Here is a 23,085-nt window from a genome sequence, read left to right as displayed (position 1 = left end):
CAGGAAGGGTGGTTGGCGCAGTCCTCGCGCCCTGCGTGGTGTGAGAGTCAGGGTTAGAGCGCTTTTCACATTCCCTGTTTGGGGGCGTGGACAGCTGTCCCCATCTTACAGGTGAACAGCTGGTCAGAGAGCAGGTAAGTAAATTGCCTGGACTTGACAGCAGAAATTAATCACACAGGCTCTTACTGGTCTTGGACGCAAGCCCCCACGTGTTTGCAGGCTGGGCAGGCCCTGTCCCCCAGGCTCTCGTTCAGGAGGACGGCGGACAGGCAGTGCGCCCGGCCGGTGTTAGCACAGTGCGCGAACAGAGAGGCTGGGCACCCGTGGTGACTCTAATCTTCAGGATATGTCAACTCTTGTAAAACAAAATCCACAGTGAAGCTTGGTGGCAGAAGCCTAAGGAGGCTTCCAGAAGGTGACATTTGATACCTGGGTCTTGACAGACACCTAAGAGTTGGAGGAGGGTGAGGAAGGCTTTCAGGGCCGAGGAAAGCCCGTGGCATGTGGAGGAGCAGCACGGCGCCTTGTGGCCAGGTCACGGTGCGCAGGCCTCGGAATGGCAGGGGTCAGACCCGGACAGGTCACCTGCAGCGGGCTCAAGAAAGCCCTTTTGTGACACACTGACAGATTTGGGTCTGGCCCTGGAGGCTGTGGGGGAACCTTTGGGCTTTTCCTCAGGGGAGTGACAGGATCAAATGTGTTTTTTAGAGCTCTTGTCAGCCCTTGTGGAAGGTGGAGTGGAGTGAAGAGAGAGAGGATGAAGGGAGCAGGACCAGAGAGGAGGCTCTAGTAACTGTCCAGGTGAGAGCGAGGGCTTGGACCAGGTCGTGGCCACTTTTCATTCGTCCACAGGCCTCGATTGCCAGCCATGTGCCCGGCACCGGGTCTGCAGTGGCAGACGACCCTGCCCTGCAACACACTCACACTCACATGTGGCAGATGGCCACGTCCAGTGTGAGAGGAGACAGTGGGCTTGTGAGAGATGCGGAGGCCTCCTTAACCGGGAGGGGGCTCTTTGGAGGGAGCCGTGGGCTTTACACTGAGCCTCTTCGAGGAGGCGGTCAACCAGGTAAGGAATCGAGGGTGGAGCGCTCCTGCAGGAAGGGGAGCAGGTACAGGCCCGGGGCTGGGAAAGAACTTGGGTCCAGGAGAGCTGATGGAGGACGGCGTGCCTGTGGAGAGTGGGGTCAGCCGTGCCACTCGGCGTCAGGCTCAGGGCTGTGCCTTCGCTCAAGCTGGCAGGTCCCCTAGGAGGAGCATGAGGCAGTCAGGTGGCACTTTTGAAAATCACCCTGGCTGCTTCTTAGAGCTGAGTTAGGGAGGGAGAGGAGCGAACCGTGGGTTCTTGGCGATCACTTGACCACACTGGCCAGGAGCAGGGAGAAGCGGCTGTTGGGGTTGGAGGAAGAGATCACAGTCCCCTCCGAGCTTGTTAACCTCTAGAGGCAGGAGAGGCGAGCGTGTGGGAGCTGTCAGCGTGTAACTAGCAATCCCATCCCATCCCTGGGGCCGGAAGGAGTGTCTGTGGGGAGAGTGCCGGGGCCGAGCCTGCTTGTCTCCAAGACCCTGGCCAGCGCGTCATCCTGTCTCCAAAGGCGCCCCTAGAGCAGCAGCTGATCGCCAAAAATGGGTGGGCTCAGCACCAGGCGCTCTGCCTCTGACCTCTGGTTGAGGGGCCTGTCACTGGCTGTCCTCCACCACGCCCACCTACGTGAGGGGGCGGGCGGGATGTTGCCCCGGGGCCAGGAGCACGGGCCCTGGCTCCAGCAAAGGGGGAGACTCAGCTTCTCAGGAGACAAGATACTGGCATTTTTGAGGGAGAAATAGAAACAATTTTCCAGGATGACAAGGTAAGAAGATTCGGGCAGAGCAGCCAGGCAGAACCCACAGGCGTGAGGCCGAGGATGGGGCTGCTCATCATGACTGCGGTGTCGGTCTGTTGGTCCTTCTGTCTGTCTCATCAGAGCGCTTCTCTGCTGCCGCAGCACACGTGTGGTGCACACACACGCCCCAGTAGTGACTATTCTGACCACCGCCTCTTTTCTGGTGCTGCCTGGTACATGAGAACTCAGCACACGTGTTTGGGTTGGCACCTGGCATGGGGTTGTAGGCTCTGGAAAGCCATCTGAGATTGAAGGTAGATAGAAAGTTCTATGTGGGAATGAATCATGTATGTCTTAATTTTCCCCCCATGAATTAAAAAGTAAATCAAAACACCTGTTTATAGAAACGTGGGGCCTAGAGAAGTACCAGGAAGAGAGAACATCACCTGTAACTCGCAGTGCTTACTCGTAGCTTTATTTCTGTGTAAGACTAAGGTTCACACCTTCCATTAGAGATGCCACGGCCTTCACCTCCCAGTCTGGCTGCTGAGCTGTTCAGTTCACTTGGCAGAGGTGCCCTGGCTGCTTCTGGCGGTCCCAGTCCCCTGGAGACCTGGGCTGCTGGCCCAGGGGAAGGAAGTACTCAGTCCTTTCTGGTCCCCCTTGGTGAGAGCTGGCTGCAGAACCCCTGAGCCTCTGAGAGCGGGTGGGGGTCTGAGCACCTCCGACAGGCAGCCAGACCAGGGAGCTCGCCCCACAGGGCGACAGGAGGGCGGCTGGTCAGCCTCTGGCCTTGAGTGTGGCACTCTCGTTCACTTCTTGTGATAGTGGTTAGGGTGGGTTGGGGAGGAGGGATTGAGGACAGTTCCTGTGTGAGGATAAACTTAGCCTTGTTCATTTTTATACAGACTCCAGTTACTTCAGAGTTGTAGCCATAGAATGGGAACTTCAGAGGATTTTCCGGTATGTTTTGATTATTGGGTTAGATGTAAAATCTAAAAAGAATTCGTCATCTTGGCTTCTTTCATGACTGACCTGCAGTGAGACGCTCTGCCCTTGACTTCCCTCTCCTCATCACAGGTTCGGGTCCGGGCTGGCAAGTTGAGGAGCTTCTTTAGGTCGAGTCCCACTCAGGAGCATGGAGGAGGCCCTGACTCCTGGCCCCTGTTGCCAGCCCAAGGCTGTGAATTCATTCACCAACCCAGCTATGGGCTCCTCCCATGCACTGGGGTGGGGTGGGGTGGGGTGGGGTGGGGTGGGGTGGGCGTGGCCCAGCCTTGGCCCTGTAGCATTCTGTCCAGTTCTGTCACAGAACGGTTCTGTGCATCCTGGTAGTGTTGTATTGTTGCTTTTTTAATCAAAGGAAGGAAATGAGCAGATAATGATGTTTTAGCATCATTTAAAGTTTTAGCATTGATAAAAGTGACATCTGCTCCTCTTGTCCCTGGCTTTGAAGCAGCCCCTGCTCGCTGCTCTGTCGGGGAGTCCCCGCCGTGCTGTGCACCCTCAGTGCCGGGTCTCCTAGTGGCTGCATTACGGCTTTTCCAGCTGCTGTGGTTTTTGAATTGTTTGCTTTACTTTTTTGTTATACATTAATATCTGCATTTTAAAATGCATACTCCTCCAGAAACAACTTTTTCCTGCTCCTCATGCTGTCAGAGTGAAAGAGAAGGGAATCGGTGTTTCGGAAAGCTTTGCTCAGTGGCGATGCTTCGGTGTGGCCATGGGTTTTTGTTCTTCCTTTTGACAGGTTCAGTGTGGTTCGCGAGTCTTGTCAGTCCGTGCTGTCAGTGACGGCGGTGCGGGCGCATGGGTGGTCCTCTTGGGGTCATTGTCTGAAGGGGGGCAGTGCCTGCAGTACTCAGAGCAGGGTGCACGGGGCCGTAGGTGAAGGCTGGGGGGAGGCGTGGGTGTGGGGGTCCCGAAGGGGCAGCCTTGGTACAGAAAGGTCCAGGCCCCATTTTGGGTTTTTATGAAAGTGATTATAGAAACAGGCCTTGTGGCATTTCGGGGTGTGACTCTCTTGAAAACCCAGTGGCTGTGCCCATGACCTCACAGAGCTTCTCAGCAGCTCAGTCTCCCCTGCTGCCCCCCAGCCCCTCCCTGCCCCGCGTCCCTCCTCCTTGCTGGGCCCCCCCCTTCTCTCTTATTCAGATTTCTCCTTCGGATGCCTCCCTAGCCTCCTCCTGAGTCCAGACTTGCTGGCCAGCCTGCCTACCTGGGGCAGTTCTCTCTGAGCCTCTTTTCCAGCACCCTGACCGAGGGACATTTGGTGCCTAGAGCAGAGTGCCTGGCTTCTTCACCCTGCCCTCTGCTCATGGACTTCTGGGCTCTTTTCTCTGCTTTTTCTCCTGCTCCTTGTAAGTGGCGATTTAAAGTCTCATTCTCATTTTCTTCTCTGTTCCACCTTCTTTGTTGGAGCTCTCGGGATGCCAGAGACCTGGCTCTGGCTGTGCCTTGTCTTCCACTCACTTTCATCAGCTGCCCACGAGGTGAGGGCGCCTGGGTTTCACCCCAGCTCAGGTACCCCTCCCTGTCCTTTTCTGTCACTGCCTGTCCATAATGCAGGCTCAGAACCACGGACTCCCGTCGCCCCTTCCTCCGCTACTTCTTTTCCACCCAGCCCGCCACCCAGCCATGATGCAGGTTTCACAGCCACTGACCATGGTCCTGGCTTTTAACTGGTTCTACTCCCCCCGCCCCCCGCTGCCAGACTGCAGGGACCCCCCCATCTGGTGGTTCACTCTTGAGGTCTGGTGCCCTGCTGAGTGCTGCAGACCACCCGTAGAGCAGGCATCAGCCACCCGGGCAGCTTTAGCACGGCAGTGAGAAGGAGGCGAAAGTGAGATTTCATTGTGTCCAGTGTATCCACAATACAATTTCATGTAGCAGAATGGACGTGAACGTGAGTACTCAGCTTCCATCATGTTCTAGTTTGCAGTCCTGTGTGTTCACACTCTGCACAGGTCACTTCAGGCCAGCAACATGGCAGGTGCCTGGGGCCAAGGGGTTGGGCAGCACAGGGCTTCAGCCCAAGTCCCTTAACCCGGGACCGCAGAGCCCCAAGTCTGAGGTCACAACTCCAGACCTAATTCCCTGCCCCTGCTCAGGTGCTCAGCCGGGACAGGTATGCAGTCCTCTTGCCCAGGGTGCCCCATGCGCTCCGGGAGAGAGCTGTCCCTTCCGTCTCTCCAGGTGTCCAGTGCCTGCTTGTTTCCACCTCAGTGTCCTTGTAGGTGCTGTTCCCTGGGCAGGACGCCTTGTCCGCATCCTGTCGGCCTGCTGCCTGCCTCCATGCTGTCTGCACGCAGCCATCCTCACTGCCCCAGAAAGGCCTTCCTGGGCCTCCTGTTTGAGCCTGAAATCACTGCAGCACCTCCCGCCTTCGCTTTGTCGCCCCACCCCCACCCCGTGGCTTGTTCTCTCTCAGATTTGTGAATTTCCCTGTCTGCTCATCCCTCTAAAAGGTAAATGTCACACGAGAAGGGATGTCTGTTCAGCCAGTGCTGCTTCAGTGCCTGGCCTAGGGCAAAGAATGGAGGAATGGCTCCTCGAATGAATGTGTGGATACAGTCGTCCCTTGGTATCCGTGGGGCATTGGTTCCCGGACCCCCTTGGTTACCAAATTCCGCTGACACTTGGGCCTCTTACGTCAAGTGGTGTGGGATTGGCATGCAGCCCATGCGCACCCTCCCACAGACGTTAGGTCCCCTCTGGGTTCCTTGTGACACCTAACGGTGCTCACGCCGCGTCAGTTGCTGCTGTGCCGTCTCAGGTAGGGAACGATGACAACACTGTGTGTCCCAGTACAGACACAACCAGTGACCCCTGCAGGTCCGGTGACACTGTGCACGGGGTCAGCAACCACGAAGCATTTCGTCAGTTGTCTTCCACCTGTCTTCAGTTGACTCCTTGGACATAGCAGGCCTGCTGTGCGGGGGTGGGGGTGTGACTGGGACTCCAGGCGAGTTTCCTGACCTCTCTGAGCCTGTCCCCGGCGGGTGGTAAGGCAGTGATGCTTGCCTCCCTTCAGGGAGACCAACGCCCCTGTTAACATTGCTGATGGGGACAGAATTGCATCCTCCAGGGAAGGTGATTTTTTAATGCCTACATGGATTATAGAGGCACGTGCCTTCCCACCCAGCTCCTCCACTAGGACCCACCCTACAGGCGTGTCCACGCACGTGTCCACTGTGCAGCGGTGGAGACTGCTGCGGTGCTGCCTCCTTCTCCGCCAGCCGAGGCTCTCGCACTAGAGTGGTCTGCGTCGCCAAGTGCTCTGTGCGGGGAGCGGAACAGGGCCATTTCTGTGGCCGTGCAGATGCCCTCCTCGCTGAGAGCCCACGGTGCGCTCTGGTGTGAGGCGGGAGGGTGGGCGCCGTGGCCTCGTCCACGCAGGATGGCACTGCAGTGCCTAGGGCGGCGCGGGTGAGGCTTCCTCCTGCGCACGGTGTTTCAGCTCGGAAGGCAGCCTGTCCAAAACAAACGAACGCTGACCTTGCAGGGTCTTTGTGAAGATTAAGGAGCATGCGCAGAGCTTGCGCATGGCCTGGCATGCAGAGGACGGCCTCGGGCTGGACATTGTGCTGCTGTCCTGACATGGCTGCATGTGCACGACGTGGCTGAGACTTCGGCACCCCCAGGTGGCACATGCCTGTTCCTGTGTGGGAGCACGTGACCAGGCAGGGGACGCCAGTGGTGTGGAACAAGGAGAAACCACGGTTCCCATGGATGTGTGGTTCGCAGGTGCTTACACTGTGTGCCAGCTCACAGCGCTGAATGTGTGGGCTGGGCTTCTGTCCGTGGGGTGCAGCTGCAAGCCTGCCTGGAGCGGTCTCGGTGCCCCCACTTTGTGTGCTTTGCTGCCCCAGAGCACCAGCCTCATCTGGTTTGTGGTGGTTCTTCACACCTCAGAGTCGCTCAGCACCAGTGTCCTCATCTGGCAGCGTTACAGCTTTGCGTTCTAAGGAATTGCATTGTGTTTCTTTAAGCCAGAAATACAATTTTCTCCTAACCCTGGTGCTAGAAGTTTCTGTCTGTCCTGAACATGTGCATACGTGTAACAGTGGAGCGACCTTGGGAGAACAGGTGTGGCTTGGTTGTGGTGGCATGGAGGGCATAGGACTGAGAGCCATGGTGCCAGAAGGAAGCCTGGGTCTGCTTTTTAGCCGCCTGACCAGGCCCCCCACGGAGGGTGAGCGTGGTGACCCTTAGACCTGGGCTGGCAGGCCAGTCGCCTTTGTAGAGGTCAGTCACTAGGCCGGCAGGGGATTAAAATGTGGGCTGTCTCCCAAGTCTTCTTGCCTGGTCTCTGTTAAAGTGAGGGGGCCACCATGCTGTCCTGTGGCTGTGGCACTGCAGTGGCAAGAGTGACCCCTGCTGTTGACTAACCTTTGCACAGCCCGTGGTCCCCAAGCCCCCAGGCCTGCCTGCCACACACTGTTAGGTCCCCCACTCCTCTTCAGCTGGGGATTTGCAGGCCACTCACCTTCTGGGGTCTGATTTTTTGCAACAGCTGTGTGGTCACTGATGTCTTGGAAACAACTCAAATGTTTCATTTTCAGTGAAAGCGCAGCATGCACAGGAGACACAGGGCGCCGCACCGATGAGGGGAGGGTGCCCTGCACGCACCGGGGTTCTGGAGCTCCATCCCTGTAGGAGGAGTGCCGGCAGTGGGGGGTGTTTGGCAGTTGGAGTGTCCGAGGAGAACCTGGGGACTTCAGGATGGTCTCTGCTGGTGGGATTTGGGGACCAGGCAGCCTCAAGAGGGCCGGCCTGTGGAGGCTGCCATGCCGTGGCCTCAGCAAGGTCAGCCAGCAGGGAAGGTGCTGGTGCCTTTGGGTGCATTTTACTTCTGGCCCTTTGCTTTTTTGGTTTAGAGGGAAGACTTCCCTAATCTGTGCCTGTGAGAGACATTAGGTGGTCAAGGTGCCCACAGTTAACACGGAGCGGAGCAGCGGTGATGGGCCTGTGCTCCCGAATGAGTCCCCTGTCTCTCTCTCAGCACCGCAGGCTCCAAAGGAGACAGGGAAGGACGGCCTATGGAGGGGCTGCAGGGCAGCAGGCCAGGGGGAGAGCTCCCTGCCCCAGACCTGTGCTGAAGTCCTGTGAGCGGCTGGCAGGGACCTCCCCACCTGGGAGCAGCCCACACAGGGACCAGTGCAGTCTAGAAATCGAGAGAACCAGGAGGCGTAGCTGCCCCGGCACGGGGACTGAGAGGCCTGGACCCTGCTAGTGGGAAAGAGGCCAGCGCTCGGGGGCCCTCCCTGTCCAGTGTGTCCCGGGGCCTCACCTCTGGGCAGTCCTAGACCATCATCACACACACGTGTCCAGAGTGCTCTTCGCCAGCCGGACTGGCCACAGGAGAGTGTCACCCCGAAGCAGCCCGGCTTTCTGCTAGGACACAGACCGCTAAGCTTCCCATTGTGATAACGTGTTCTCCTTTGTCTTCACAGAGACTAATAGACAAGTCACGAGTAACCTGTGTCAAATGGGTTCCCGGCTCGGAAAGCCTTTTCCTAGTAGCCCATGCAAGTGGGAACATGTACCTGTATAATGTGGAGCACACTTGTGGCACCACAGCCCCCCACTACCAGCTCCTGAAGCAGGGCGAGAGCTTCGCCGTGCACACTTGCAAGAGCAAATCCACGAGGAACCCTCTCCTCAAGTGGACGGTGGGCGAGGGGGCCCTCAACGAGTTTGCTTTCTCCCCAGATGGCAAGTTCTTGGCGTGCGTGAGCCAGGACGGGTTTCTGCGGGTGTTCAGCTTTGACTCTGTGGAGCTGCACGGCTCGATGAAAAGCTACTTTGGAGGCTTGCTATGCGTGTGCTGGAGCCCGGACGGCAAGTACCTCGTGACGGGGGGCGAGGACGACCTGGTCACAGTCTGGTCCTTCGTGGACGGCCGGGTCATAGCGCGAGGCCACGGGCACAAGTCCTGGGTCAGTGTGGTGGCCTTTGACCCCTATACCACCAGTGTAGAAGAAGGTGACCCCATGGAGTTCAGTGGCAGTGACGAGGACTTCCAGGACCTGCTCCACTTTGGCAGAGACCGAGCGAACAGCACCCAGTCCCGGCTGTCTAAGCGGAACTCCACGGAGAGCCGCCCCGTCAGCGTCACATACCGATTCGGCTCCGTGGGCCAGGACACGCAGCTCTGCCTGTGGGACCTCACGGAGGACATCCTTTTCCCTCACCAACCCCTCTCGAGGGCGCGGACACACACGAACGTCATGAGTGCCGCTAGCCCTCCGGCCGGGAGCACCGGGAACAGCGTCACCACACCCGGCAGCTCGGCACCCCCTCCTCTGCCGCGGTCCAACAGCCTCCCACATTCCACCGTCTCCAGCGCCGGCAGCAAGAGCAGTGTCGCCGACGGGGCCATCGCACTGGGGGTCAGCAAGTTTGCAACACTCTCCCTGCACGACCGGAAGGACCGGCACCACGAGAAAGACCACAAGCGGAACCACAGCATGGGACACATCTCAAGCAAGAGCAGCGACAGACTGAACCTGGCTCCCAAAACCAGGACGGACCCGGCCAAGACCCTGGGGACAGCCCTGTGTCCTCGGATGGAAGATGTGCCCTTGTTGGAGCCGCTCATCTGTAAAAAGATAGCACATGAACGCCTGACCGTGCTGATTTTCCTCGAAGACTGCGTGGTCACTGCCTGTCAGGAGGGCTTTGTTTGCACATGGGGGAGGCCCGGGAAGGGGGTGAGTTTGAACCCTTAACGCTGCACCGGACGGGGACTCAGTGGGTAGCGACTTTTTCCTGCGGGCGGGGTGGGTGTACGATGGATGAACGACACTTCTTCTTAATGTAAATCTAAATGCATCAGAGCCATAATTTTGGATACTGCATGCCATGTAATTCTGAATCATTTGATAAATCACCTTAGGACGGTTAAAAAATATAATCAAACTAATTGCCAGCCAAGTCAGTCACCCTCCTGGGAGTAAATAGAGTCCCGAGGTCAGTGTTCCTGTCGTAGACTCTTTGGTTGTAGGAAAATCATGACAGTGTGGGAACAGTGACTTAAAGAGCTACAATTAAAATCCTGCTTCACCCCGAGTACCTTGCTTCCGTCCTCAGTTAGAGCGCTGTACACCTGGCGGGCGTGTGCGCGGTACAACGGTCACCGGTCGCCATTTCTAGTCCAGTTTTTTTATCTTAATCATAAAGTGTTTAGGAATCTATGAAATTTAACTTTAGGAACCAAGCGTTCAGCAGGGTTGATTGATATTATTTTTACATTGTTCTGGCAATCCACAGAAAGAGAAGAGCCTTAATTTTTAAAACCCATTTTAGTCATTTTATGACAATTAAAATTGTTTAATAAACATCTTTTTCAAAGAAGCAGTCTGTACCACCTTGATTGAGATTCTGTGCACTGAACAAACACCCACGTTCCTCGGAGCCGCACGGTTCGTGGGAGCCACGGCCGAGGCCCCCGCAGGCGCCCCAAGTGCCTCTGCCACATAAGCCAAGACCGTTATGTCCCACTCTCTTTGCTTATGTTTTTTTCCAACGAGAAAAGGGAGGTTTTATTTTCTGTTGTTTTTGGGCAGGTTTTGTGGGGGAGGGTTGTTTCTCGGGGCGTGGGTGTTGGTCAGAAAGGTGCACGGCTATCGGCCCTGGACAGCCAGGGCCCTCCCCAGCTTTGTTGTGTACGGACTGACAGATCCCGAGGTCCCGGATGGTTTCTCCCTGGAGGAGGAACCCTGGTGCAGGTCCCCCTGGTCTTTCAAGGGGTGCAGGCGTTCAGGGATTGTTCAGGGGTCACCAGCGCTGGCCTGGCCCTCGGACTCTGTCCTCAGCCTGGGCCCTGAGCCTGTGGCAGCTGGGGACAGGTGTGGACACCCCCTGTCCAGGGTCACACCCGTGGGAAACCACTGTGTTCGGTCCGGAGTTTGCAGGACCCTTGCCGGCAGTGGAGCAGCGTCTGGTCCCGGTTTTCGCACAGATGGGTGGTTCTCTGAGCTCTGTGTTTCGTGTCAAGATGATGGTTGTCTCATTTGTTAACTTATTTTGGTCATTTAGGTTTGTTTTGTTTTGCACACTTTTGTAATTAAATACAGAGATACCGATGACGTGTGCTGGTTTGCGCAGTGAATGGGGCTCAGCTGGTGGAGACACGGACGGGCAGAGGCCGCGGGCAACCCTGGCTGACGGGGCGGCAGCTCCGAGCCCCCAGTGCAGTGCGCCCTGAAGGCCGCGCCTCTGTCGGGCCTGCTCCCCGCTGCGCCACCAGGCTCCTTAGTGCGGATGGTTCTCTGGTCCCATCCTGTCCGCCGCGAAGACAGGGTCCTCCGTCCCTGCACGCCGACTGTGCTGAGGCAGCAGAGACGCAGCCGGTCGGTCGGGCTGCCCGAGGGAGGGGCTGGCCACCAGCCCTGTCCGGGCGACTGCACACGCCTGCCGTAGCAGCAGCCCCGTCCTGGCTGCTTCTGAGGCCTTGAGCGTACAGGCTCCAAGTTCAAGACTGTGCACTCGGCCTGGATGAAGAGTGGCTGCTCCCAGGTGAGTGGTGCAGGTGAGGGGAAGGCTACGGTGCCCTCGCCACTCTCACACAGTCCGCCTTGGCCTGCACGTGACCTGACGGATGCCCTACCTGAGAGGCAGGCAGTGCGGAGGTGGGGGGGAGGCGAGAGGAGGATGTTACTGTTACCTCATAAAACAAGCTCTGAAGTGTGGGGCTTAGTCACAGCCTTGTTTTTCCAGCTTCTGGGGCGGGGGGGGTCGGGTACTGGAGAGGCCCAGGCTGGCTCCCTGACGCCACCCCCTTTCTTCGGCAGCCAGTGGAGCGCTTGGCCTGAGGTTGGGAGGACAGCACAGGCGTTCCCAAGACCAGGGCTGAGCTGCGAGGAAGGTCCACCTTCGATGGCTCCTGCGTGCTGGCTTCTGTAGCCCTGGGGCGGGAGTGAGGGCTGGGAGCTCAGGGCACACTGGCCGCGGGCGGGTGGGGCACAGAAGGAACCTGGGGAACACCTCCGGGTGTTCTCTTCCAACCTTGAACTTCGTCATTGACATTTTTTAGTCTTCAGCTTGAACATTAGCTTGAGCAGAAATGTCTTTTCAGACCAGCCCTCTGGAAGCAGAGCTGTGGGCCTGTGGAGGCCGGTCCTCCTCGGTCCGCGCAGCTTCTCTGTGCTGCGCTGGACCAGTGGAGCGAGGCACAGACAGGAGCAGAGCTAGGGTGGCATGGACCTGGCGGCAGCCAGGGGTCGGTGAGCTGCTCCAAACCCACTGGCCGGGCAGGGACAGGGCCCGGGGAGAGCCTGGCCTTTCACAGGGCCAGCACCTGTGTAAGAAGGCACAGGCAGCTGGCCGCTCTTCAGATAACCATGACTCTAGGCTCTGCGGTTGCTTAGACAGTGGCTAAGAGTCTTAATTTTGTCTCGTGCTGCTTGACCCTTCTGGCATGTTTGGAGTGTCCTGTGAGGCACTGGCTCGGGACTTAGGGTGACTGAGGGTGGAGGAATGGACAGAACTTGAGGTCATTGACTCAGATGCGCAGGAACCAGGAGGAACCAACTGAACACTCCGACACTCCAAGTTCCTGCAGCATGTGCACGTGTCCTCCCAAGGGACTTCTGTTCGGCTCCACTGGGTGGCTTCACCGCCACGCCTGAGCTGGCAGAGAGCCAGGCAGCCTGTTCTCTCAGGCTCCTCCCCTTCTGGGAGCACATCCTGAGCTGGTAAGAAGTCAGCAGGTATTGCATTTACGCAGGAGTTGGTGAAGCCTTTCTGGCAGGGGGCTGCACCTGTGTGCAAGGTTCTCATCACCTCTGCCTGGGAGGGGGGCATGTGATCTCTTTGTTGGCAGAGCTCAAAGCATGAGGGGGAAGCTGCCGGGCAGCAGGGGCTGGGGAAGCAGGCTGGGGCCCCAGGGCCCCATTCTGTGCCCTGTCTGAGGAAGGGCTAGATGCAGAGTTCGACTTTGGGTTTTGCAGGAAAGATGGCGGGAGCGCTTGGTCGAGGGCACCAGTGTAGGTGGACCAGGGGAATCGTGGGCTTCTGTCCAGACCGTTCCCTTGTACCCGGTGTGTCCACCGTGGGGCTTTCCTTCCTCAGCCAGGAGCCTCTGCCTGTGGGGAGCCTGTCGTCGCCGGGCTCTGCGGTCGGGGACTGAAGTCCAGGCTCAGCTGTTCCCTGGAAAACCCAGGTCCCACCTGACAGGTGTGGACTCGCCCTGGGTGAAGGAAACCCCGCAGGTGTCAGCTGTCCTGGGGTCGCTGCCTCTGTCACAGGAACCGCATCACGGTCACATCGCTGTCTCTGGGTTGAAAGTGTACAAGAAAATATTTTTGCATTTTTATTTCTGTATACCTAAGTTTATTAAAGATTGTTATGTTAGGTGACACTGTATAAAATTGTATATTTACTTTTAGTGAAAATCAAAAGTTAAACTTATATGTATGTTTTTTTTTATATTTTCACCTAATTTCTTGACGACTTGAATAAATTTTATAAAGAGCCTTCTTAAAATGAAATGTTGGTAAATTAAGTTCTTAAGTGTTGTAGTAATTAATGGGGCTTTAATACCAAAATGTTACTTTACAATTTTAAGAAAACACACCTGTTTCCTGCCTTGGTTTTCACTGTCCCAGCTAGAAACTCACCACATACTCGGTACCCGAGGTCCTTTGCGGTGGCCCCTGTACACTGATGTTAAATGAAACGTGTGGATGAGCTGTAAATGCAGACACTTTTCAGCAGTCACTTCGATGTCTCAGCTTTATAAAATCTCAATGATTGGAGCCAAAGAGGAAGAGCTTTTTCGTGCTGTAAAGTTAAGGGCTTTCTTAATGTTCAGAGGATAAATGGACAGGAATTGCTGCCTCTTATCACTGATGCTGAGTGTCTCACAATTGGAACCTTGTCTGAAATGTTTGTCGAGTGTCAGGGGTATGAAGTATTTTGTGTGGCCCTCACCTGTGCCCGGTCTAGTCTGAGGAAGGATGGTGGACTGACCGCAGCCGGGCTGCGGCGTGAGGTTGTGCTGGCTACAGGCTGGCCGGCCGCTGTGCTGGGCAGACTCGGCGTTCTTTCGGCCCCCAGCCAGCAGCGGGGAGATGGAGGGAAGCCGGCCGGCTGCTGCGGAGCCTGCTCCTGGGAGACTTGCGTTTGCCCAGGGCCTGGGAGCCGCTGTGGGATCCGGCCTGAGGCTCCTGTGCACGAGGAGCTTCCCAGGCGGGACTGTGGGGCCTCCCCGCAGGGAGGGAAGTGTCCCTCCAGGCAAGTGATCTTTGCGGCCCCCTGCACCTCCGCCCCCGAGTGCTTCGAGGCAAGACGTTCCAGGCCTGGACCGAGCGTCCCCGGAGGCTGTGGGAGGTAAAGGTGAGACAGAGCCCCTGCAAGCCCAGGTGCTCCCGCATCACTGTCCCATCCCTGCTGCTTCATGACTCGTCTGGGCCTGGAGCAGGGCGGGCCAGGCCTCCTCTCCGAGTGGGCGCCCCCGCCCAGCGGCGCGGCGTCTTCCTGCCTGTGCTGCCCTCCGAGCCTGCAGCACCGGAGCAGGCACCTGCCTCCCACTCGGAGCCGCCGAAGCCGGGGTGGACGCTGTGCCCTCTGACGCGCCGCGGCAGGTCCCTGCTTTGCCTCGGCACTGTGCGCACCCGAAACACTGCTAGGTTGGCAGCAAGTTCAAAAGACACACACCCTCCTGATCTTAAAAACAGTTTAAACCTTGAAAAGTTGTAAGTCTGTTCTTCCTCGTGTGGCTGTCTGTCAAAAAAGCAGGTGGCTCTGGACCAGTGGCCTCAGCGCCCCTGCAGTGGAGGCCAGCACGGGCAGATCCCCGAAAGGGACTCGAGCCAGGACGGCCTTGGGAGGACACAGGAAGGCTTCGTCTGTCCTGCCTGCTGAGCAGAGGGTTCAGAGCTGCAGTCGGTCAGCCAGCCGTGCCTGAGCGCCTCTCCCAGGAGTCTGGAGAGAACGTGGTTGATTTCTCCGTGTGACTTTCCTGTGTAGAGGCCAGGCCCAGTGGCCTCTGGGGAAACGGGCCACCTTCAGTGCAGCCCGTCACTGGGCAGGTCAGAGCTGGCGGAGGGCCGTGGTCAGCTTGCAGCAGGAGCCAGGGCCCCAGGCCCTCTGTGGATGGCAGGTCTGGGGCTAGAAGGGGCCCTGGTGCTCGGGAATGGCCCAGAGTGAGCCCCCTGGAGGGGCCCCCTCTTCCGGGCCCCACAGCCCCGTTGGGACCTTTCTAAACCTGGCTTGTCTGCCCCGGGGACCGGCCTCACACACCACAGAGAGGAGCCGCAGCGACCCTGCCCAGGTGTGCTCGGCGGTCTGCACGGGGGGAGCAGTGGGGTTCTTGTGAAGAATTGGGTGAAGCGAAGTGTGTCTGTAGCTGAAAATGTTCCAGGAGGAGTCAGCCTGGTGGCATTTCGCACCGTTTTTGTCCCGTCTCTAAGGGGTATCACTTTACAGATGACATTTTCCTCAGTCTTCCGAAGACGTGAGGCCATGCTGGGGAGCACCTGACTCAGAGCCAGTCTCCAGGTGGGCTGCTCTGTAGAGGCTACTGGATGGAGCCAGGGGCCAGCCTTCCAGGTGAGCCCCATCCAGGTGACCCTGCAGCCTGTCGGCCCTGGTGGCCAGCTCCCCACGTGGCACTTTGTCTGCACACAGCCTGTCCTGAGGCTGGTGTGCACGCCACTCGTGTCTGGAGTGGGAGGGTGGCTGTGACCAGAGCCCCATGTGACTAGGTGAGTTCACACGCAGCCCAGACTTCCCAGCCTTATCACACAGCCCCCCGCCCCCAGAGTGCTGAGGGCTCACCTGGTTATAGGCGAGTCAGAGGGGGCCTGGGCCTCCAGGGCCCCAGGATGAGGCTCCAGGCACTGCAGCTGTGGCCCAAGGCCCTTTCTTACCAGGGGTCTGCGACCTCCACAGCACCCACCAGCAGACGTGTTCCTTTGTTGTACATTGTTTTTCAGCCAAGATGTTATTTTTCTTATTACTCTCCCTGGACAGGTAGTTCAGTTGGTTAGAGCATCATCCTGGTGCACCAAGGTTGGGGGTTCGATTCCCTGTGAGGGCACATACGAGCATCAACCAAAGAATGCATAACTAAGCGGAACAGCAAATCGTTTTTCCCCCAAGTTAATGAACAAAAATTAAACATATCTTACTTCTGTGAAACAAGGATTACTTTTATCAGCTTACTGTTATACATAACCAAACCCAAACTAGGTAAGAGCTGGTATTTCATCACTTATCTAGTGAAATGTCTCCAGGACCGAAATGAGAACTGGAGAACAGGACGGCTTGCTGAGTGTTCGGTCCAAGTTGTGCTGCTGTTCCTGTGATGGGCTCCCTCCCCCGGGGCTGCTGGGACATGATGCAGGGTCTCAGCTGGAGACATCTTGGTACATCTCTCAACGGGTGGGCAGCAGACCCTCCACACTGAACGTGGGCCCCACGTTGTGTCCAGCGGGCTTCCTCTTAGGAGTCTGGGTCCTTTGACAGGTGGCCGCCTACCCGATGACCTTTGCAGCACAGGCTCACGGGAGTCTGGAGACTCTCCTCCTGTCTGTCCCATGCGGTATTTCCCCCGGTGCCCGCACTGCCTGCCGCAGCGAAGCGGCTCCATCTCGAAGAACGGACAGGTGGCGGGTCTGGCGCCCGCCTCGTCCCAGGGTCCAGCAGGCTCCTGGCCTGGGTGCCGGTGCTCAGCTGACCCGGGACTGCCAGCCCTGGCCCGCGCTCTCCTCACCCTTCACAGACCGCAGAGGCCTCACTGAGGCCGCTTGCTTCAGACCCCGTGGGACACCCCTGACCCACCCTTGTATGTGGTGCCGGCGGACACCAGCCTGGTGCCTGTGGGCCCCAGGGCAGGGAGCGTGGTCAGGGCCAGTCCTTGTCCCCCCAGTTTTGTCAGCTCACTCTGCTCTGGCAGGGGGGCCCCTTGACCAAGCATCACAGGGTCCTTTGGGCCTTCGCAGCCGTGCCAGCCTCCAGGCCGGTGCCCCAGGGTGTTGGTCCCAGGGGCGTGCGGCTGCAGGGCCCAGTCCTGAAGTGCCCTTCTCCGGGGCTCACATCAAAGGGCTGGCCCTGCTCCTGGGCAGGCGGTGGTCGAGCTCACGTGAGGGTGGAGCTTGGTGCGCTTGGATGGCCTTCGGGGTCTCTTTCCAACCTGGGCCGAAGGGAAGCAGCACGGGGGCTGGGGGCTCCCTGCTGCTGTCGCCGCTGGGCTCAGGCAGGGCACTAGCCAACACACCAGAGGAGAGCATTGACACTCTGCAGAAAGAGGGGGCCCTGTGGCCCCTGAGCATTGGGTGGCTTTCACGGGGGGCAGGTGGTCAGCTGGTAGGCACAGTTGTTCCCCACTGGCCTCAGGACCAGGGAAGCCAGCGTCCATGTCCCGTGTGCCTGCACACCCACCCACCCTTGGGACAGCAAGGAAAACGGGCCGAGGCCTCCGGGCCCACAGGCCCTCAGAGCTGGAGAAAGTCCAAGGTGGGCGGGGTCTGGGCAGGACGGACAGGAGCCTCCCCGGCCGCTGGGCCCTGGTGCTGGGTGGGGCTGGCCTAGATTGGAGGGTGCTGCACAGCTCCCCTCGGGCCTTGCACGAGAAGCCTGGGGACTCTGCTGTTGATTGTTTTTGCGTTGATTGCACAGTGGGATAGCTAAAGAAAGCTCATTTCTCTGTTTTCTAGTTAAATGTGCTGCTAGAATTTTACTTTCTATGTGTGGATGGCATTGCCTGGTGCTGGGCACACTGGTCTGGACACCGCCTCCCTGACTGGGCGGGGAGCGTCCTCCACGGATGTGGCGAGGCCGCGCTGTTGGTCGCTCTGTGAAGGGGTGCAGATGTCGTGAATGCAGAGAGAGGGTGGCCTCTGGGTCGGTCCCCAGGCTGGGTCGCAGTCCTCCATTGCTCTCCCCTCGTTGGGGAAGGGGTCTCCCCCCTGCAGCTTTGACAGTACACCCTGTAGCTCGTGGTGACCTTGTGCTCTAGCAGCGTCACCGAGAGCCTTGCAGGTGCACCTGCCCTGCAGGCAGAGCCTGCTGGTGCTCAGGGGCCTTCTGCACTGAGGGGTCTTCCCTGCCAAGGTGCAGCAGAACGCCGCCCACCCCCAGTTTTCAGTCTGCACTGGTCTGGGCAGGCAGGCGTGAGTCACGTGGGGCAGCTCCTGGTCAGTGCGGCCCAGCCCGGGGGCCCCGCCTCTCCCTTCTGCTTGCTCCCTGGGTCCTGGTCCCGATCCGGTTGAGAGGATCAGACACAGGGACAGCGCGCTTCCTACCTCCTGCAGCTGCAGGCCCGGCACAGGTTGTCGCCTGTCACGTGCCCCACACACGCACATGCCCAGTGCGTGAAGCCGTAGCTGGTGTGCGCCGAGCCCCAGGCGCCTCCTGTGCACCCCTCTAGCGGCAGCAGTGTTGCTCTGGGCGGCCTCAGTGGGTTCCAGACAGGATGTTCATGGCTCCAGAGCTGCTCTGGGGGCCTTAAAATTGCAAAGGAGCCCTGGCTGGTGTAGCACAGTGGATTGAGCGCGGGCCTGCGAACCAAACAACCACGGTTCATTTCCCAGTCAGGGCACATGCCTGGGTTGCAGGCCAGTTCCCAGCAGGGGACGCAGGAAAGGCAACCATACATTGATGTTTCTCTCCCTCTCTCCTTCCCTTCCCCTCTAAAGATAAATAAATAAAATCTTTAGGAAAAAAAAATTACAAAGGAATGTCAGGTCCACTGTCTACATTCCAGCACTCAGCACGAAGGCCGGTGAGTGCTCTCCCCTGCGCAAGGTGGAGCCCTTGGGCTCACCTGGGCTCACACCTGTATTTCCAGGGAGCACCCCGGCCTCTGGGAGGACACCCCGCAAAGGGCAGACTGATGGACTGTGCCAACACCCATGCCCGGGGCCCACACCCACTGCCAGGTCCTTCCCACCTTCTGGGCCTGCAGCTGGCCTGTCCGCCAGCCAGAGAGAGTGAGAACCCCAGGTAGAAGCCACTGCTGGACTCTGTCAAGGGAGTCCCCCAGCTCTGGGGGACTGGGCTTGCAGTGCCTTGGGGACTCTGCTGGGCCCTGAGCTGTGTTGGGGAAGGCAATGAAGGGCCCCCAGCAGGTGCCCCTTGCCTTTGGCTAATGATGTCCCCAGGAACCAGGACCCTGAGAGGTGCCTCGTCCCCCAGCCCACCCGCCCAGAGCCCAGCAGAGGGCTGGGTCCCGTGGGTCCCGTGGGTCCTGGTCCCAGTCAGGCAGGAGTGTCAGGGAGGGTCTGGACAGGAATTCGGCAGGTGAGCGCCGGTTCCAAAGCAGAGAAGTCGGTTCTGATGGTGAGAAACTGCTGGGGGGCGTGGCTGTGACCCCCCTGCCGCCCGGGTCTGGCTGGGTGACTGCAAACTGCTTTGTGTGCTGGGCTCAGCGGTGCCCCAACCAGCCAGTTTTCCAGGAGGAACTGTAGTGGCGGGACCACACCGCCTCTCACAGATCCTCATCCCAGCCCTGGCCAGACGGGAGCAACAGCAACGCCAGAGCCGCCAGCTGCACAACGGCCATCAGCTGTGGTGGATGTCACCAGCGTCAACAGCACAAGTCACTCGGGGTGGGGCCTCCATTCACCCAAAGGAGTTGTTTCGCCTTTACATCATTCTTTCGAGGCTGCAGCAAAAAATAAGAAATGAGACTTTCTTGCTTTTTACTCTAAAATACACGGTAATTAAACTCTCACAGGCCCACGAACAATACGCACACGTACAAGGCGTACAGGACCAGCCACCACGAGCAGCCCTCCACTGGCTCCGCACGGGCGCAGTCTCGGGAGCCACTGCGGTCAGCCTGAGGTGGGTGTGTGATGGGGGAAGACCCGCCGCAGTTGTGGATTTTTACAACTGCTCTGGAGTTGAACGGTGGTAAAAAAAAATCACTCCGCAGTTGGGTGTGGAGACTCCCTTTCAACCCCCGACGTTGGTTTGACCAACGGCCCCTCTGTGACCGTGCGTGGAAACGACGCAACCTTGCCCTTGGGAGACGTGCTTCCTTCCCTAGCGGCTGCCACCAGTTAAGGGTGGTGACTCTAATCACGGCCAGGGTGGACACCAGCCCCGTCTTGAATACGCTCTCTGTTCATCTTCTGTGAATGGGCTCAGTGTCCAGGGCCATTTGTTACTGACGTAATTCGGTCTGCGGTTACTCGTCCTTTGCACGCCGCGCTCCTCGGTGCTGTTCCTGTCGGTCTGATTGGAGACGCCGCTCAAGAGCGTATGTGTGTGTGTGGCCGCTGGTCGTCTTCTCCCCGCAGCTGCTGGGCTGCAAGTCCGTCCCTTTGTCCCCGAGAGCCCGTGACCACAGGCAGCGTGGTCTCTCTGGGGAGTGTGGTGGCGCTTTGCTGGCCCTGCCGTGGTGAGAAATGGCCGATGATGGCACGGCACTGCCTCCGGCTGGAACCAGCTCACACGCGGTCTGAGCCAGGCCGTGCCCCACCGGCTTGCGGGCCCTGCAGGTGGCTAGAATCGTGGCAGTGTGCAGCCCCCAACCCACTTTTAAACGTCAAGTGCAGGTGGGCCCTTTGAAGTCGTTTTGATTTAGTGAGACTAAACCACATCCACGTCTAAGTGATTTCAGGCCAGGAAAGGGGAACACACACCTTTCGACTGTCACCACCCAGGGGACCGCCCAGGGTGATGGTGCCGTTCCAGGGCCCTGCCCACCAGCCCCGGCCTCCATCGTCCTCAGAGCCCTGCTCACCACGAATCCCTCGGCCGCCTGGGCTCCTGGATGCGGAGCTCCAGGCACTGGCGGCACCTCTGGATCATGGCACCGCGCAGCGGGGTGAGCCTTCCGGGTCGGCGACGGCGAAACACTAAGACACACTGGTGCCTTAAGTGAACGAGTCCCAAACGACCCCTGTGCTGACACGAACTGCTGGCCCACGTCAGAGAGTTTGGCATTTGGCGTATCCCGGCCCCAGCCCTGGGTCCAGCTGCTCTCACCCACACAGAACCCCACCCACGTGTGCCTGAAGGACCCCAGGAAGCCGTGCGGGTTTCTGAAGAGCAGAAAGTCGAGTCCGGAGCTCCCGCTCCTGGGGCGGCTGCTTGCCCCGTGCTTGTCAGCTCTGTCTGCGGAAGTGCCAGGTGGGACTTGGCCCAGCCCCGGGACAGTTCCCAGATGTCGCAACTCGAGCTCACATGGTCAGATGACCCAGCCGTGCCCCTCCGCGGTCAGGGTGCGGGGCTTTTGTAGCTCAGAGGGGGGACGGTCCAGCTCTGCCTGCCACCTGCCACCTTGGTAGGCTCTGGCTGGAGTAATTTGCCGCTGACCGTGGCTGAACCAAAGCCGTCACATGGGCCCCAGTCTGCTGTAGGTGCTCTAGGAACAAACCTTTATTTTTTTTTAATTAAGATTTTATTTATTTTCAGAGAAAGGGAGGGATAAAGAGGGAGAGAAACATCAATGTGTGGCTGCCCCTCATACACCTCCAACCAGGGACCTAGCCTGCAACCCAGGCCTGTGCCCTGACTGGGAATTGAACTGGTGACCCTTTGGTTCTCAGGCCAGCACTCAGTCCACTGAGCCACACCAGCCAGAGCCAGCCCTTTATTTCTGCGGCTCTGTCCCTAAGATCGGCCCCTGGCTGAGCGGTCCTCAGTGGTCCCCACAGTCAGACTGCACTGGAACTCCCCCCCACAGCCGCCACTGACCGGCAGCGCTCTGCACTGAAGCCGGCCTCCCCTCAGAGGCCGTGGACGGAGGCGGGCGAAGTCTCTCAGCAAACCTGGTGTGACCCGTGTTTTTCCCGGCTTCTCCTTCCTGCCGTGAGCCCTCTTCCACTTTGGAAGTTGGTGTTAGTCCTTACACGTGCCCCGAGAGCCTCGTTGGGGCTTGTCTCTGGTGGGCCCGCCCCAACGGACTCGCGTGGGCCCCAGCCTGCAGGTCCCTCTTCAGGCCCAGGCAGCCGCTCACACCTCCTCTGGGCGTCTCACTGGCCCTTCCTGCCGCTGGGCTCAGCACCTCCTGTTCCTGGCCTCCTGCCCGTCTGTGAAACTGTCCCAGCTCCCGTGTGACCTGGAACTGCCCGGTTCTCTGCGGGCGCGGGACAGTGTCCCACCACGGCGTCCCTGGAGCCCCCCAGCACCTCCAGTGAGTCTGAAGGAAGTTCCTTCCAGCCCTTAAGTGCGCCCAGGTCTGCATGTCCCCGGAGTCTCAAACCTGCCCTTCCTGGGCATCTCGGCCCCCACGTGGGGCCCCGCTGTGCACATTCAGAGCCCTCCACCTGCCTGGGGCCTGGGAAGTGCGGGGTCCAGCCTGCCCTCCTGTGGCTGCCACGGCTCCGTCCCGCAGCCCTGCCGCCCTGTCTGTCTGGTTCTGCCTCACCACCTGTTGGGTGGATGGAGGTGGCGGCCACGGGAGAGCCCATTGTTCAGGGGGCGGGTCACAGACCTGCCTGAAGAGAGGGAACAGGAAGACGAAAACCAGACCCAGGAGATTTGCTTTTTACGCTGCGAGCTGGAGGCGATGAGAGAGAAGGAACGCTCAGCGATTCCGTCACACCCCATGGAGAGGGCTCCACGGACGGTCCCCGCCGGCGGCCTGGCCCACATGTGGGTGCCGCAGTCTGCAGCACCCGCCCCACCTCCACGGTACAGGCTGCTTCTCATGCCCAGCTCACCTCTGGTGCCCCAGAAACAGCTCAGCCTGCCCACAGCCCGCCAGGAAGCAGTGTTCTCCGGGCCTGGGCCACGCGGGGCCCTGGGAGCCCTTGAGACTCCCTGGTCAGCGCCCAGGGCACCAAGCACCGGGCCTGGGCTTGCTGCTCGTGGGCGCCTCTAGGGAAGCAAAATCGAGCTGCACCAAAGGCTTCCCCACAAGCTCGGTCCCGACGCACTCCCAAACGCCACAGCACAGGGTCGGGCGGTCCAGGGGCGCTCAGACCTCGGAAGGCACAGTGTGACAATCACAGCCACTCTTTAATGAAAGTCAGCGCTGGCGCACTGTGGGGATGCGGCCGGGGGCGTGCCCAGAGCACACGCAGAGCCCTCGGTGAAGCCCCATCGAAGTCATACACAACAGATGCTAATTTGTTTGGAATCATATAAAAAAAGTATAAAATATTTCCCACCCCAAATTCTTAGGCTATGAAAGTGAAGTGGAACCTCGAATGAGGGTTTTACAAACGTGTCGGGGCTGTGCAGCTTGGCTGTTTCTGGACTCGGGGCTGGGGGTGGGCTGGCGGCTCTGCCATCGCCGTGGGTGCTGCTGGTGTGCGGGCTGACGCCCCCGGTGTCCGGTGTTGGGACCGTGGGCTGC

The 23,085-nt window shown here is 58.9% G+C and overlaps 1 protein-coding gene across 9 annotated transcripts in view; it reads left to right on the top strand.

Annotated features, from left to right (window-relative positions):
- Positions 1–10,181, top strand: part of WDR20 (WD repeat domain 20) — a 49,204-nt gene extending 39,023 nt beyond the window's left edge. For 3 of the 9 annotated variants that reach the window (XM_037130132.2, XM_037130131.2, XM_037130133.2), the window contains one exon: positions 8,279–10,181. In XM_037130132.2, coding sequence (XP_036986027.1) covers positions 8,279–9,556 — 1,278 coding nt within the window. In that variant the 3' untranslated portion in view covers positions 9,557–10,181. Of the gene's footprint in view, positions 1–708; positions 802–2,731; positions 3,037–8,278 lie in introns of those variants that run through there. The other 6 variants (XM_037130129.2, XM_037130135.2, XM_037130140.2 and 3 more) reach the window with 4 other exon arrangements.
- The last annotated feature ends 12,904 nt before the right edge of the window (positions 10,182–23,085 follow it).

The sequence above is a fragment of the Artibeus jamaicensis genome, unplaced genomic scaffold (assembly GCF_021234435.1).
Source record: "Artibeus jamaicensis isolate MK-2021 breed Jamaican fruit bat unplaced genomic scaffold, CSHL_Jam_final contig_444, whole genome shotgun sequence".
NCBI classification, from domain to species: domain Eukaryota; kingdom Metazoa; phylum Chordata; class Mammalia; order Chiroptera; family Phyllostomidae; genus Artibeus; species Artibeus jamaicensis.
The sequence above is the reverse complement of the archived record's forward strand: the minus strand, read 5'-3'. Positions and strand labels throughout refer to the sequence as shown.